Raw genomic sequence first — 16,889 nt, forward strand, 5'->3', positions numbered from 1 at the left:
CACAAGGCCATCCTGTCTTGCCCTTCTTTTCCCCAAGTACCCCTCTCAAACCCTGCAAACCATCATCAGTGATTTGGGCTGGGGGAGCCCCATTGCCCCCTTCCTGGTAGGGAGGACAAATGGGGAGAAGGGCCTCTCTGACTTTGACACCAGAGCTGAGGCAAGCGCCATTCTGTTTCTGGCATCTGCCTTCAATGTTCCAAGAAAACACACTCAGTGTGGTGGTACGCTGTGCTGTGCTTAGTCATTCAGTCGTGTCCGACTCTTTGTGAACCCATGGACTGTAGCCCTCCAGTCTCCTCTGTCCATAGGGATTCTCCAGGCAAGAATATCGGAGTGGGTTGCCATGCCCTCCTCCAGGGGATCTTCCTAACCAAGGGTCGAACCCAGGTCTCCTGCATTGCAGGTGGATTCTTTACCCAGCTGAGCTACCAGGGAAGCCCAATACATTTCTTCACTTTTGTATAGAGAGTTAATACTAAGGCACATTTTGAGTAACAAAAAATGTTATCGCCTTGGCCAGGAACCTCACCATCAACGCTATCATCCTCATGAAAAATTCATTCTGAGTAGTGAGGCACTGAATAACACATCAACTCCTGAAATTCAAGTATTTCTTAATTTGGTGGCTTTCTGATTATCTGGTTGATTTCTCTTTTTGTAGGAAAACAAGATATATTTTTTAAACTATGTGTGCTGTTCTACCAGAAGAAACCAAAACACACACAAAAAGGGCTTCCCCTGTGGCTCAGCTGGTAAAGAATCCTCCTGGAATGCGGGAGACCTGGGTTTGATCCCTGAATTGGAAGATCCCTGAAGAACAGAAAGACTACCCACTCCAGTATTCTGGCCTAGAGAATTCCATGGACTGTTTAGTCCATGGGGTCGCAGAGAGTCAGACACAAGTGAGCAACTTTCACTTTCCATTACTGTTTTACTAAACAGTAATGTTTTACTAAAAGAAAACAAAACAAGAACACAAAATAAGAAATTAACATATTTGAGGTATCTGAATGTACCTGGACCATGGCTATTTCGTTAGTGACGAGACCATAACGGATAACGATGTTACATTCTTTAATATCCAGACCTTCTTCTGCCACTGTGGTAGCGATAAGCAGATTTATTTTTCCCGTGCGAAATTTACTAATGACTTCTTTTTGTTCATTCTGTAGAAACATTTTAGTAAATTAAATGTTGTAATGCTAAACACATTAAAATCTTCTAATTAGGAAAAGAAACACTAAATTGCAACTGGTCAGTGTAAATGAAAGGATTAGATCATACACGGATTTGCTGCCATCTGTTTTTGGCATTGAACAAAGACATGATGGTGAGGCAGCATTTGATGTCCAATCTGGGATTACCACACAGCAACAAAAATATTTCCATCCTCCAGTCTGGAGGTGGGAAGGCCATCATGCGTGCCAAGGAAACAAACTGATGGGTGACTTAGGAGGAAGAAAGGAGGAGATGCTTTCAGTTGAGAAGAGGATACAGCAATGAGACACTAAAATAGGCTTTGCTTTTTACTACATTAACTTCAGAATCTTTTAACAGAGAATAAGATGCGATGACACTTTTAAAGACAGTCAAATTTTGAGTCAGAGAGAAAATATACACTGTATTTTGCATTTGGTCACTTTAAGAGTCATTCAAGCAAAGAAACACGAAGCATTCCTGACAGAAACTGAAAGCATTGGTTGCCTCCAGGGAGAGGAGCTGGGAGACTGAGGGACACTGGTGTGCCCTGTACCTTATTAATTTTTAAAGAGGTAAATATATTATCTGTTCAAAAGGATGACATCAATAAAAATGAAAGAATAGGTTATTAAAAACATAATTAAACAGTTATATTAAATTTTAAAAATCTGAATTTTGAAAGTTAACATAGGTAAAGGAATAAAATATTCACTTTGGCGCTTGCATAGGAGGAACTGGTGAACATAATCCTAGCTTGATGTAGCCAGTGGAGTTTTATTTTCATAACTACTCTTATCAAAGCTGTTGATCCAGTGGCCTTTGGTGTATATTTACCCTATCTTTTGCCTCCATACATTAAACAAAAATACACCTGTCAGACAGATTGTATGTTCTCTTATTCCCATCCAATTCTTTTCAGAGGCAGGATGACATATGTCTTTCTTTTTGACTTCTAACTGCTGGAGAATCCTGCAGAAAGATCCCTCTCCAGTCTTCTTTGATGATTTCTCCTTCTTGCACTCATGCCCTCTATTGATATAAACTTGACAGATCCTTGGATTTTAGCAGATGTTTGTGCCTTCATTCAAAGGAGTAACTTTAATAGTGAGAATTTCAGACTCAGTGTCAGACCCTCACATCATATTACAGAGATGCCTAACTCCTCTTCCAATGAGTAAATTCAAGTCAGTCTACAGGTGAGGATGTGGGGAGTGAGGAAGGGGGTGTGTTCTATATTTGGGCATTCAGCCACCTAGTCAAAACTGGATAAGCAAAAAGTAGCTTGAATGGATACTTTGCCATTTTTAACCCATCTCTTTTCAAAGAGGAGCCAAGGCTACATAAAATCAAAGTTTTAACACTAAAGCTAATAGAATAAAAACTAAAAAATGGGACCAAAATTGAAAAAGTATAGGTGTATCGCTTGTAGGAATTAAAACAGAAGCTGAGAGAATGAACTTCAGTTTTGCTATAAGCTTCCTGGCAGCTAGGGCAAACAGCAAAACATCAAGTAAAGCAGTTCTCATCATGAACTCCTTACCTAAAGAAAACAGTGCTTTCTTTGGCATAAACTTTAGAGGCAACTCCAATATAAGTAGAGAGTATACCAAGTGTTTTGGTGCACAATTTGAAGAACAACTTCTTTTCAACAAATGTTAAAACAAATTCAGTTTGTTCCAATGGAAAAAATGATGATGACCATAATGGAACTAAAGTGTCCCTTTGTCCAGAAAAACTCAGGACAAATAGGGCTTCAGAAGACATTTTACACCAACAAGCCATTTCTGTTTCACCCATATTTATAATCTCTATAAGTGTCTTTTTTTCCTTCTTCCAAGTGTTTTTTACTGTGCACATAAGTAGTATAATAGATTAAAAGCAAAACAAAACAAAACTCGAAAAGAAAATCTCTCATAGTCCCAAATCTCTATCATATGTCTTAATGTCTTATGTCTTAATCAAATGTCTTAATTTTTCCAAGTTCCCTTAAAGATCTCATCCTATGCAAACATATTTTACATAGTTCTAATTATAATGCACATATTTTTGTGGGAGTTTGATTTTTCCATTTGATATTATATTGTGACTGTTTTCCCATTTTGTTACTAAGTTTAAGCGTTAAGCATTTTTGCAAAAGAAACCCAAGATAGAAAGTTCCTCCAAGAATATGGAGAAAGTGATTCCTAGAACAAAGCTTAGCCTATCAAATGCCACAGATTGATGGATATTAAACTCACATTGTGGGTTGATGAGAAGATTGATGAAAAAAGACTACAAGTGAAGAGAAATGACAGCATAAGAAAAAAAATCCAAAAGGATGTTTTCACCTGGGTCATGGGCTTGAACTCACTGCTGTGTCCAGCGCCAATAAGATGGTGGGCTTTGACTCCTACTTCTGAAAATTTTTCGTTTTCAATAATCCACTGGGAAAGGGCATATGCACTCTGTCGTGTTTTTGTGAAAATTATTCCTCGCGCTGATCCTTCAGTCCTTGAATATTGTTCCATTATGGTGTTTCTCAATTTGATGAGCTTTTCATTTTCATGTTCTGGGTTTTGGGCTAGCTTTTTCAACTTTTTCTTATTTCCTTTAAGAAATAATTCATTTATTTCCTTTTTTTAACTCAAGTATACTCGATTTACAATGTTCTGTCAGTTTCAGATATACAGCAGAGTATACAGTAATATATATATGCATTTAAAAAATATTCTTTTACCTTATGGTTTATTCCAAAATATTGAATACAGTTTCCTGGGCTACACAGTAGGATCTTGCTGTTTATCTGTTTTGTGTATATTGACTATAGTTTGTATCTGCTAATCCCCAACTCCTAATTTATCCCTCTCCCTCTGCCTTTCCCCTTTGGTAGCCATAAGTTTCCTATCTATGTCTGTGAGTCTGTTTCTGTTTTATAAATAAGTTTGTATCATATTTGATTTTCCACATATAAGTGATATCAGATAATTATTTGTCTTTCTCTGAATGGCTTACTTCATTTAGTATGATAATCTCCAGGTTCACCCATGTAGCTACAAATGGCATTATTTCATTCTTCTTTTAAGCTGCATAGTATCTTTCATTGTGTGCGGACAGGTATAGCTACAGATATAGATGATATAAATATAGATATAGATATAGATGTATAGCATCTTTATTATCCCTTTATCTATTGATGTACTAGGTGGCATCCATGTCTTGGCTATTGTGAATAGTGCTGCTATGAACATTTGGATGCATGCATCTTTCCAAATTAGAGTGCTCTCTGGATATATGCCCAGGAATAGGATTGCTGGATCATATAGTAACTCTGTTTTTAGTTTTTTAAGGAGCCTCCATACTGTTCTCAACAGTGGCTCCACAAATTTACATTTCCATCAGCAGTGCAGCAGGGCTCACTTTTCTCCACACTCTCTCTAGCACTTGCTATTTGTAGATGGCCATTCTGACTGTGTGAGGTGACATCTTATTACAGTTTTGATTTGCAAGAAATAATTAGCTTAAATTCATAAAATATGTGAGCAACTAACTGGAAGACTTCATATAATGAAGTACTAAGAAGTTCAACTATAGTTAATCTTGTGCTATATCCAACAATCAGGCTAGTTTTTAAAATAAATTTGTTGTGGTCAACTTAATAATAAAACCAGACGACCAAATGATAAACTAAGATAATACAGCTCATCGCTGGTTGATCCCATCAATTAGAAATATCTCCAATATGAATGGATTTTCTTCTTTCAAAATGAGATTTTAAGAGAACTTTTTGGAGAGTTCTTAAGAAGCAGTGGGTTCATGCCAAAGAGATAAACGCATGAGTCCATGCAAAAATGTTACACTGATTCTTACCCAAAAATAGAGATATGAGAAATTCATCTGTCTCGTGCAGCTTCAAAGGTGTTTTTCCATCACCCACATCTTCATCATCACCATCGTCATCACTCTCATCTCCTAGGAGGACCGCAAACTTCTTCTCTTTCTCATCATTGTAGAAAGTTTCAAGGTGATTATATGCATCAATCATACGGATTGTATCATTAATTTGTAGGGCCTCATTGTACTTCCTCAGATGTTCTGCACAAACACGATCTTTGCGATTTCCTTCTTTTGCAGCTATGAAAAATATGTTATGTACAATGAAATAATGATAGAATACTCCCCCAAGCTGCTGTGGACTTGAATATGTTAATATGTTTATGATACTGACTTGAAAATAGGCTTCACTTTGGTTTTGAAATGAGCAAATTAAGGCTCAAAATGTGCCATGAGCAGAAAAAGGGGGCAAGTTTTCTGACTCCTAGACTTGCTACTTCTATTTTGCATCAGCAAAAAAAAAAAAGAAAGAAAACACTTGATTCATGCTGACTCTGAGGAATGGCATGAAAAACACATTAGTTAAGTTTGCATGTGGAAACAGAGATGCTAATATTTATCTTAATACTTTAAATATTTAATAAGTGAAAGACTCTGGAGATTAACAGAAAATGGATGAATTGGTGCCTCTTTCCTTAGATAAGGAGTCAGGACATTTTATCCTTGTCCTACTTGAACACAGAAATTCCATTTGCTATTATATTTGCTTTCAGTTTGCTTGGGAACATGTGACCTGGAATCTTGGTATAAACATGAGATAAAGCAAATGCTATGTTAAAACCCAAATTACCTTTTTTTTCCATTTGAATGAGCCATTGTTCATAGGGTTGAGTTCCAAAATCTGACATTGGACTAATTTGGCAAAAAATTTGAATCTTTGTCATTATTTCTAGCAGCTTATCTTTAAATGGATCCTAAAAATAAATGATACACTTATTTTTACATGTTCATATTGTTGAATTAATAACATTATCATTATTAAAATAATTTATATGTTATAACAAATTTGATTCAGACTCATTGTCTAGACAAAGTAACAGGTTAATCTGATCACCTCTTTATACATTAAATTTTTTTTTTTATCAGCTTCTATTTTACCTCCACCCTCAAGCCACACCACACCAACACCAGGTATCCATGCTGGAATTTCCCATTTAAAACTTAAAAAATAAAATTAATGAATGTTATATACCTTGAATGCTAATAGCTATTTTAAAAATACATATTAAAGTAATATCCAAAATATTTAAAAAGTTTGAACTTAGTTTAAAAAAACATTCCTAGTGAAGAACTGGTTTCAGTATTATTTGTGCCAAAATAAAATTTTAAAAGGTAGAGTTTTGAGGAAAGCCAGACATAGAAGAATATATACTACGGGGATTTCATTTTTCATTTTTGGCCACACTGCTTAGCATGTGGGATCTCAGTTCCCCGACCAGGGATCAAACCCATGCTTCCTGCACTGGAAGGATGGAGTCTTAATGACTGGACTGCAAGGGAAGTCCTTTGATCTGGATTTTGGTTATACAAGTGTTTTCAGTTTATGAAGATTCAGCAATCTGCACATCTATGAACTTGAACCTTTCTGTATGTGCGTTGTATTAACACTTCAATAAAAAGTATGTGAAGTGAAAGTCACTCAGTCATGCCCATCTCTTTTTGACCCCATGGACTATACAGTCCACGGAATTCTCCAGGCCAGAACACTGGGGTGGGTAGCCATTCCCTTCTCCAGGGAATCTTCCCCACCCAGGGAGCGAACCCAAGTCTCTGGCACTGCAGGTAGATTCTTTACCAGCTGAGCCACCAGGGAAACCCAATAAAAAGTATACCCGAAGTTAATTAAGTTGGAGGGACCTGGAGGAGGGCATGGCAACCCACTCCAGTATTCTTGCCTGGAGAATTCCATGGAGAGAGGAGCCTGGTAGGCTCCAGTCCATGGGGTCGCAAAGAGTCAGACACGACTGAATGACTGGGCACAGCATAAGTTAATTAAGTTAAAAGATAAGGTAGCAAATTCTTTGAGGATACTGAGGATTAATTTTAATGATTATGATTAGAAACATGCATTTAAACTTATTCAGTAAAACTGAATGAAAAAAGTGAAGAAAAATCAAGTACACTCAAATGTGCTAGTTCAGGGGGAACAGACAGTTCTATTTTTCAAAATTTTCAGAAAAGAATGACCTATGGAGATTGGTTGCTAACATTAGTTTGGTGCCTATATTTCAAACACAATATTATCTATTATGTATATTTCATAACTCAACATCCTTATAAGGTAGATTTGCAAAGATTGTACTTACTATCAAGGACACACAGCTAAAATTTATGGTGCTTTTTACATTTTACAAAAGAAAGTACTGGCATAATGTTCTAGTCACAATCTTCAAACTGACTCAGGTTGATTTGTATAAGATATTCATCACAAAAACACTGTTAAAGTAAATATTTCACTTCTTTACTGTTAAGTATTTTCCTAAGAAACTAAATATGTCAATTAGGTGGGATACCTGTTATCATTGCCAACTGAAATCTGGTAGTCAAAAATGGCTCTGTTCAATGTTGGGAAAATCAATTCAGAAAAGTAAAACAAATAAAAGAAACTATGGTAATCCCTCTAGTTTAGCTTTACAACCTTCCCCACCCTTACCCTTTCTCTCCCACCACAACTGACACTTAGTAAACAAAGTACTAAGCTACTCTTTGTATAAACTAGAAAACGAAAAGATTAAGAATTCACCACAGTGCTTTGCTGCCTAATATCAATAAAAAAGAATAAAACTAACTTTTCTACAAAAATTAAAAATAATATTATTCAGAGTGTCAGTGTAAGATAATCTTGGCATCTTTCAGGTGAACATGGTATCATCAATCAAATAAACATAAAACTTTAAGCACATACTTTTTTGGTGTCATCTGCAATTACAAACTTTTTGCATGGCTCCTTTATTTGCTCTTTAAGTAGATTAATATTTTGTTTCACGGTTTTAATGGTAACTGCATCAAGATTGGCACATATCTGAAAAAGAGACACTTCAATATTCAAATACTATTCCTTTTCAATTGATTCAATGTAGAATTTTTTCTTGTGTGAGAAATATGTAGCATGATTTGCTAAACACAGCATTTTAGTATTGCTTCACTGTGGGTCCAAACAGTAACATTCATCCTGATAAGAGTAAAAAAAGAACTTCTAAATCAAGTTGGTAGAAAATTTCAGAAAAAGTATTTCTTTTCATTTCTTAAATTCCATTTTTCCAGATGGAAAAAGTAACATGGAGAGAGTACAGAAAATTGCAGAGATGAGAAGAGATGTTTATAAGCTAACCGTATTACACAAGGCATTTATGGGTCATCTTGACATCCATAATCATATTACCACTTTCTTCTACACATAAAAGAGGACAGGACAAAGATAGGAGCAGACAAAGCCCATGTACCTGGATTTGGATTGGAGTTAGTCCTTAATTCTAGTAATAAATAATATGTTGGAAAAAATAATTGTGCTTTTGTCTACTCTATATGATTTTTACCAACTTCAACTTAAAAATAAGGGACTTAAAATGTAAATACAATGCCTTTGTGTCAATATCTTATGTGAATTACTCTGAATTCTTTCAGTGCTTGAGATCAACAATAGTACTATATGTGTTGTTACCATTTGGGGGCAGTGGACAAGAAATATGTTTTTAATTAAAGATTCTCATATCTCCATTTCCCTCATGTCTCTCATATCTCCATTAATTTGAATTACCTGGAACCTGAGTATCACACAGAACAACAACAACAAAAAGGCACAGAAGAAACTATGCAATTTTGAAATGCATAGAGTATGTATGGAAATTAGAAGCCTTCATAGTTCATGCATACTTCTATGAATAGATCATTGAGTTTGACAATTAGGGATAGATATTTAAAGGCAGGTATTTAGTTTGTCCCAATTTTTCACTAAGTTTGCTCTCCATAATTTTTTTGATATTGTTCTGTGTCACAGTAATTTATTAAGGCACTTACGGCTTTGTACAAGACTGAGTCTATTCACTTCAAAGCATATAGATTTCTTTTAACTGATGAGCATGGAATACCATCCTTCATGCATTCCACAGCACTTGGACTTAATCTTAACCAAGAAGCACTGGCATTTGCTATAACTTTGGTTTTTTGACTCATGCATAAAGTTAATGACTTACTTTTAAAATGTGTTCTTCTGCTTTGGCTTGCTTTTTGGCTCCTCCAACACCTGGTGAGGCTGTTAGCCCCACTATCTGAGGTAAGGGAATCACTGGTTTGTTTTCTTTCTTAAGTTTATTGTTTTTCAACTTCTGTTTCAAATAACGCCTCATGATGTTGTTATAGACCGCTTCTTTGTTGGTGTGATGGCATTCATCAATAATGATGAGAGAAAAGTCTTGAAAGGAAATTAAAATGGTTTATTTGTCCATATTGGCAAGACACAGTGAAAAAGTACCTTTAAGTTAGTAAACTTAGTAGCCAAGTACCTCTCACTTTTTAAAGGGAAATGTAAGTATCCTAGTCACCTGTATATACAGATATCTGTGCATATTAATCATGAAACTATCCCTGTTATCATCCCCATTTAATAGGTGAGTTTTGGAAAATTTATTGATCTAAAAAATGTTATGGGATGGATCAAATCCTGACTTATTCCCCAAAACTCTCAGAATTACATTTTTGTTCTTTAATAAAATATTTAAAGTTGGCGAATTTTATCTTCATTCTATCAAATGAAAAACATTATTTAAAAAGGAATAATTTTACCTTATTTCAACATGGCATTTAATTATTATGATTTTATACACTTCCTTCCCCACCTTGCTCCTACCTTTTCTTCCCATCCCCCACAAAACAGAAAGGACTGTATTTATTCTACAGAGAAGAGGGCATATCTAACAGGGTCCACTAAAACTTAAAAAGAACTTGTTGGTACTTAGAAATACTGAGTAATTTGGAAGTCCAGTAACTGTTTGATTTAATAATGATATACTGATGCAGAATAAAGTGATATACTTAAAAACTTATCCCACTTTTTGTTTACTTCCCCAAGGAAGAAGGTTTTTAATGAAAACTTAAGTAATGGAAGACAATCTAAATCAAAATTATGGAGTGAGAGATTGAGGTTAGCAGATGTAAGCTTTTATATATAGAATGGATAAACAACAAGGTTGTAGAAGAGAATTATATTCAATATCCTATGATAAACAATGGAAATGAATATTAAAAAATAATGTATATATGTATAAATGAATCATTTTGCGACACAGGGGAAATCAATACAACATTGTAAATCAACTACACTTCAATTAAAAATTGATAAAACATAAAAAAAATAAACATTTAAATATTTAATCAACCTTTAAAAACTTATTTAACTAATACAGTCCCTGTTACTACTATCAATATTCATACTATTTTACAAAAATAAACATTTCAACCAACCTGACAACTCTACACCATCATCTTCACCTTCTTCTGAGTTTAAAAGGGAGTTTTCAAGGATTTGAGCTGTACTGATAATAACATCATGAGACTTGACAACTTCTGGAAATGTTATTTTCAATTGGGTATCACCACTTAATCTAGTAACATGATACCATTTCTTCAAAAATGGTTCAAACTCTTTGCGGAAGAGCTGTTCAACTAACGGTACCTTTAAAAATGCCAAAGTTAAAAAGAAAGAGAAAGCACTGTCAAACAAAAAGAGTATTGACCAAAGGCCTACTATGTATGCCAAGCATTATCAGAAATGTTTGCATTATAAGTTAATTAGATGTAACAGCCTATCCATCATTTCATTCATTCACACATTGGTAAGCATTTAGTCAATGTCTTTCATTAGGTGTAGACATTGTGTCTGAAACACAAAGATGTTTAAGGTATAGCTGACAACTCTCAGGAATTCTTTCTAGCCAAGCACATGGACCAAGACTCAAGAAAACAAAACAAATGATCACAACACAATGTGACAATTCTTCCATGGAAACAAAGAAAGTGACAGCAAAATGGAAGAAGCAACTTCCATTTTGGAAGGGTTTAGAAAAAATTTTAATCTTGTAAACTGTGGGTTAGTGAAGAGATAAATTGAAATTAAGCCTGAATAAGAAACAAAATTTGAATTTTTAAAACTAAGTCAAGCTATAAAGGGTTATGAACACCAAGAGTATTTTAAATTCAATGTAACAGTTCACAGGACCCTTATGGGCTGTAGAGTTGTCTGGGGATCAAGCCAGAGGCAACCTGCCTAAGGAATTGGAGGATGCAAAAAACCAAAGGTAGGAAGAAGGTAAGATATTGCCTAGGAGAACAGGTGGAGGTGAAGGGATGGACTGCTAGACCAGCTTTGGTGGCTGAAAAAGAACAAAATAGCAAGTTCCTTAAAAAAAATAAAAATTTAGTTACTAATGATTCAACAATCCTACTCCTGGGCATATATCCAGAAAAGATGAAAACCCTAATTTGAAAAGATACATGAATCTCAGTGTTCATAGCAGCACAATTTACAATAGACAAGACATGGAAGCAACCTAAATGTCCATCAACATATGAATGCAAAAGAAAGATGTTTTATATATATATGTGTCTGTGTGTATATATATATATGTATATATATAGAATATTACTCAGTCACAAAAAGAAAGCAATAATGCCACATGAAACAACATGCATGGACATAAAGATTATCTTACTAAGTGAACTAAGTCAAAAAGAAAAAGAAAAATATCATATGATATAACTTATACATGTAATCTCTCCTTGGAAGAAAAACTATGACAAAACTTGACAGCATATTAAAAATCAGAGACATCACTTTCCTGAGAGAGGTCTATTTAGTCAAAGCTATGGTTTTTCCAGTAGTCATGTACAGATGTGAGAGTAGGACCATAAATAAGGTTGAGTGCTGAAGAACTGATGCTTTCAAATTGTGATGCTGGAGAAGATTCTTGAGAGTCTGTTAGATTGCAAGGAGATCAAATCAGTCAATCCTAAAGGAAATCAACCCTGAATATTCATTGGAAGGACTGATGATGAAGCTGAAGCTCCAATACTTTGGCCACCTGATGTAAATACTCATTGGAAAAGACCCTGATGCTGGGAAAGACCGAGGGCAGGAGGAGAAGGGGACGTCAGAGGGTGAGATGATCAGACAGCATCACTGACTCAATGGACATGAGTGTGAACAAACTCCAGAATATAGTGGAGGACAGAGGAGCATGGCATTGAGGTTGGACATGACTTAGTGACTGAACAACAATACATGAGTAACTAAGACAAATACAAATGAACCAAATGTAATCTAATGTAATTGAAAATACAAATGAACTTACTTACAAAGTAGAAACAGACTCACAGACACAGAAAACAAATTTATGGGAGTTCCCAGGTGACCTAACGATTAGGATTCTGGCTTTCACTGCCATGGCCCACGTTCAATCCCGTGTCTGAGAACTGAGACCTGCAAGTCTGGAAATGTTTTGCCCTGAGCCTAGTGCTGAACTGGAGGTGTGCTGTCAATTCTTCAGTCCTGCATTCACAATGCCCAGTGATGTCATTACTCTGCATTCTACCTCAATTTACATTTAGAAATGTCTAGCCTCAGTAACAGCTGAACCTGGTCAAAGTGTTAAGGTTTTGTTGCTCAGTAAAGAACAAAGGAGTTGAGTCTTTATATGTTGTAGTGACCACTGAAGGTGACTGAGTTGACACCTCAAGGCTCTCACATCACCAGTCATTTAGAACAGCTCGATTACTAGGGAAAGGAATAACCGGGCCCCTGTTGTTTAGTTGTTAAGTTGTATCTATCTCTTAGCAAACTCACAGACTGTGACCCTCCAGGCCCCTCTGTCCATGGGGTTTCCCAGGCAAGGATACTGGAGTGGATTGCCATTTCCTTCTCCAAGGGATCTTCCCGAACCAGGCCATCTTGAAGGTTATATCCTAGGAGAAACTGTACAGTGGAAGCCCAGGAATGTACAGCATGGCAAATAAAGTTGGCAGAAAGAGTTTCAAGGGCAAACATCAAAGAATGAACATTACATTTCTCCTCATGCAATTACCTGATAATGTGATCAGTGATTACCTTACAGTGGTCTGTAAGGTATGTGCTATTCATTTTTTAAAATTTGAGATAAACTCTATGCGAAAAATAAGGGCAGACTGACCCTCTTAGTTGAAGAGAACCAAGGAAGAACACTTCTTTGTATTATTATTTAGTAGAAATGGTGAGGGCTTCTAAGAGTGAATGTAGGAGGGGAAAGGGGGCTAAATGGAGCCCATGAATTCCAAGGAAACAGAGTGAATAAATAACAAAGTTTGGTAAGTGCAAGAATATAACACAGGATTGAAAGAGAAAACTTCATTTAGTTGTTTTTCTCCCTCCAAAGTGAGATCTCTTGTCTGCCTATCTGTCACAAAATCAATTGAGATATTTGGAGAATGCAGACTCCCAAGCCCCACTCAAGAGCTATTGAATCTAGAGACTGACCATATTTAGGACAGAGTCTTGAAGCCTGCACTTTATGAAGCTTCCAATATGACATTTAAGTCTTTTCAAAAATTTTTAAAAAGAGAACCACAGCTCTTCTTTTTCTTCTACAAAGTCATTTCTGATTCACTTTTATAGGACTATTCTTTTCATTCTACTTATACAAGACAGCGGAAATAATCTAAGAAGGAAGTCAGCAAAAAAGATTCTGAGGAAGTAAAGGAAGATTAAATGTAGTGGAGATTGCATGCTCCAGAGGAGAGAAAGTGAGCTCTGAAAACAAATACTCCAGCTACTTGCTTATTGTGTGACTTTGGACAAGTCACCTAATCATCTCTATCTCCAATGAACAAAGTCAGGAAAATATCAACCTGTGGTGGAAGTGTTATGAAAAATAAATGAAATAGAGGCTAACATAGTGCCAGTACTCAGAAAACTTCCCTGGTATTTCACCATCTTTTTATCCTAGTAGTAGAGAATGATAGAAGGGAGGACAAGTTCCCTTCAGAAGAAAAGGGTTCAAGTCTCGGCTCTGCTGCAGATGAGTCCTGACAGGCCAATTAAAGCCCAAAGCCTCGGTTTCCTGATTGCTAAAATGGTGATATTTATGGTTACTAAAAACAAGGGCTGTGTGATTTTAATGAGAGATTGTGAAGTGTAACACAATAGTCATTATTATATTAATATACAGCTCTAATTTCCTAGACCATAGATTCCCTGAGGGCAGGCTCCGCATTTGATTTGTCTTTAAATACGCTCATGCTGCTGAATCATTTAAGAATCTCTATACGATGGAGTAGAGAAGGAAATAACAACCCACTCCAGTATTCTTGCCTGGAAAATCCCACGGACAGAGAGCCTGGGAGGCTACAGTCCATGGGGTTGCAAGAGTCAGACATGACTTAGAGACTAAACCACCACCGCCATGGTCTGGAGTGGCATAGAAACCTGAGGTTCCGCCCATAAAGGATGGGCTGAGATATTCCAAAGAAGCAGCATATTTTGGCCTACAGAATAAAAAGACATTGTCACAGGAGGTGGCAGGTGTTGGAAATCCTGAGACTCACTTTGGGTGGCACTGACTTCCTCCTGAAGGACACAAAGAGAGCCAGATGCAAGCCTGACATGGCTAATTGGGAGGTGTGTGGTCCTCTTGGAGCCTTTTCCTGAGATGTGACAGAGTGCCTGCCAAGACTAATCAAACCCAAATGCTACCCACTTCTGCTGAATCATATGGGGCTGTATTATAGCATCTAGGAACCTGGGATTTCTCTCTCATGATGTTGAAGTCCTAGATAGGAAATAGAAAGTCTGGGAACACAGGTGGTGTTTTCATTTCTCCCTGCATCTGAAGGCGATAACTTTGGAAAGGAAAGAGAAAGGGAGACAAAAGTAAACGGTATTAGGAAACAGGATTTCTCCTTTCTAGATGAAGGGTTATAATATTAAAGCCTTGCCATTGGGCCAAATATAGAAAGTAGGTTATGTTGACTTACTGGGTCAGAGATGATCTGATTCAATCGAAAGAATTAAATTACTTTAGAATTCAAAGCAATGGGATAATAAATTAAATGATTATTAGGGAAGATCTAGTAGAGAGATTTCCAATAATTCCTATGGAAAAACAAGAGGGAAGCAGATCAGAAATTGGACCCATGGCCTTAAATGTCTACAGAGCAATGCAATGGATATGAATAATTAATGAGGATAATTTCACTTTTAAACACGGGTGCAAATGTGAATTCATAAGTATCACCTTGCTCCAACGGGATGAAAGAGTCACAGCCAGAATATAGCACTGAGAGGATGAGGAGTTATACAAAAAGGAAGGTGCATGAGATACACACAAAAATATGAGACTTGAAAAGATCAATCAAGATTCATAATATGAAAAACATAAGGATAAACCTAAGTATTTTCATGTAGGCTCAAAATTAACCTTCAAAAATAACTTAAGAGAGGTCTAGTTTAACAGATTCTTCAAATGAAAACAAGCTGAGACTTCTTAGGTTACGGAAAACTTCAGATGAGTCAGTGGGTGCCAGCATTGGTAACAAAAGGCAAACCCGGCCATGGATCACACGTCACATCTCATCTTTCCTCTACTACCTACAGTATTTTGTCCAACCCTAAACACTGTGTTTTAACAGGGTCTTAGTTAATGTATGAAAAAATATGAGCTCTAAAGAAGATGAAAAGTCTGGAAACTACATATATGAAGAACATATAAGAGCACTGGAAGTATTTATCACAGCAAACTAAAAGAAAAATCCCTCCGGAGTCATTTGATGCTTGATGTCTTTTCTTTGTGAAGGGCTATCGTAAGGCAGCAAAATTAAGATTCAGCTTACTCTGTATATTACAGAGGGAAGAATGCTAAGCAATAAGTGTGGATTACAGAGAAATGGATTTTGATGAATGCAGGTATGTCTTTCTAACAGTGTCGGTTGTTCAAAGAATGGATTGAGCTCTCTCTTGTTAGAAGGAGGACCTTCTTGATATTAGAAGTTACTCAGCAGAGGTGAGAGAATCACTTGGCAATAAATGAAAACCGGATCTTACAGGCTTCTTTCAACTCTAGTGTCTATGATGCTGGATAAAAGAAGTACAGGAAGCTGATGGACCAAAAGTAACTCCTAGGTTTTGAGGTTACATGCTTTGGAGGAGGTAATATAACCAAGAGAGAGACAGACAAGGGAAGGAGAGATCTTTGGGAGAGTAAATGAAGGGAATGAGTTTGAGGAAATGCAAGAATGTAAAGACGGTATCAAGAGCATCAGTTTAAGTCGTTTCAAATCCAATTAATTTTGTTCTTTTTTCTGGACCTGGCACTTAAGACCTTATTCATTGGTTAAGGAATTGCAATTTATTAGTTGTTAAGGTGAGGAGGAAGGAAGGGAGAAGGAACTGATATTCACTGAGTCACTCTTAGATTTTAAATAGATTATCTCATTTAAACTTCCAACCCTGTATAGAGTAGTATTATTTTACTCACTTTACAGATGAGGAAATTAAAGTGAGAGAAGTTCATAATTTGCCCAAGATCAAATTACTGGTAGGTAGAAATAGTATTCACACCTAGATTTGTTTTATTCCAAAAGATAATATCCTTAATAAGGAAAATATATGAAAAGCCATGGGAAAAAAATTTTAATGTATCACCATCACCACACACACACACACAAACTGCTCTAACAGGGGGCATGTAAGTATGAAGGAACCGTATTTAGGCTTGGGGTGTATATACAAAATGCTTTTGGAGTTACATGATAGAAATCATTAAGATTATGGATTCTGAGTACATTTCTCTAAT

The 16,889-nt window shown here is 36.2% G+C and overlaps 1 protein-coding gene across 1 annotated transcript in view; it reads right to left on the minus strand.

Annotated features, from left to right (window-relative positions):
- IFIH1 (interferon induced with helicase C domain 1) overlaps positions 1-16,889 on the minus strand; it is a 56,202-nt gene that overhangs the window by 5,406 nt on the left and 33,907 nt on the right. Inside the window, exons 6-12 of the mRNA XM_043487856.1 lie at positions 10,534-10,744; positions 9,267-9,484; positions 7,979-8,095; positions 5,864-5,987; positions 5,050-5,313; positions 3,531-3,790; positions 1,020-1,169 (exon numbers count right to left, since the gene is read on the minus strand). Of these exons, the coding sequence (XP_043343791.1) occupies positions 1,020-1,169; positions 3,531-3,790; positions 5,050-5,313; positions 5,864-5,987; positions 7,979-8,095; positions 9,267-9,484; positions 10,534-10,744 (1,344 nt within the window). The remainder of the gene's footprint in view (positions 1-1,019; positions 1,170-3,530; positions 3,791-5,049; positions 5,314-5,863; positions 5,988-7,978; positions 8,096-9,266; positions 9,485-10,533; positions 10,745-16,889) is intronic.

The sequence above is a fragment of the Cervus canadensis genome, chromosome 15, assembly GCF_019320065.1.
Source record: "Cervus canadensis isolate Bull #8, Minnesota chromosome 15, ASM1932006v1, whole genome shotgun sequence".
Taxonomy (NCBI): Eukaryota; Metazoa; Chordata; class Mammalia; order Artiodactyla; family Cervidae; genus Cervus; species Cervus canadensis.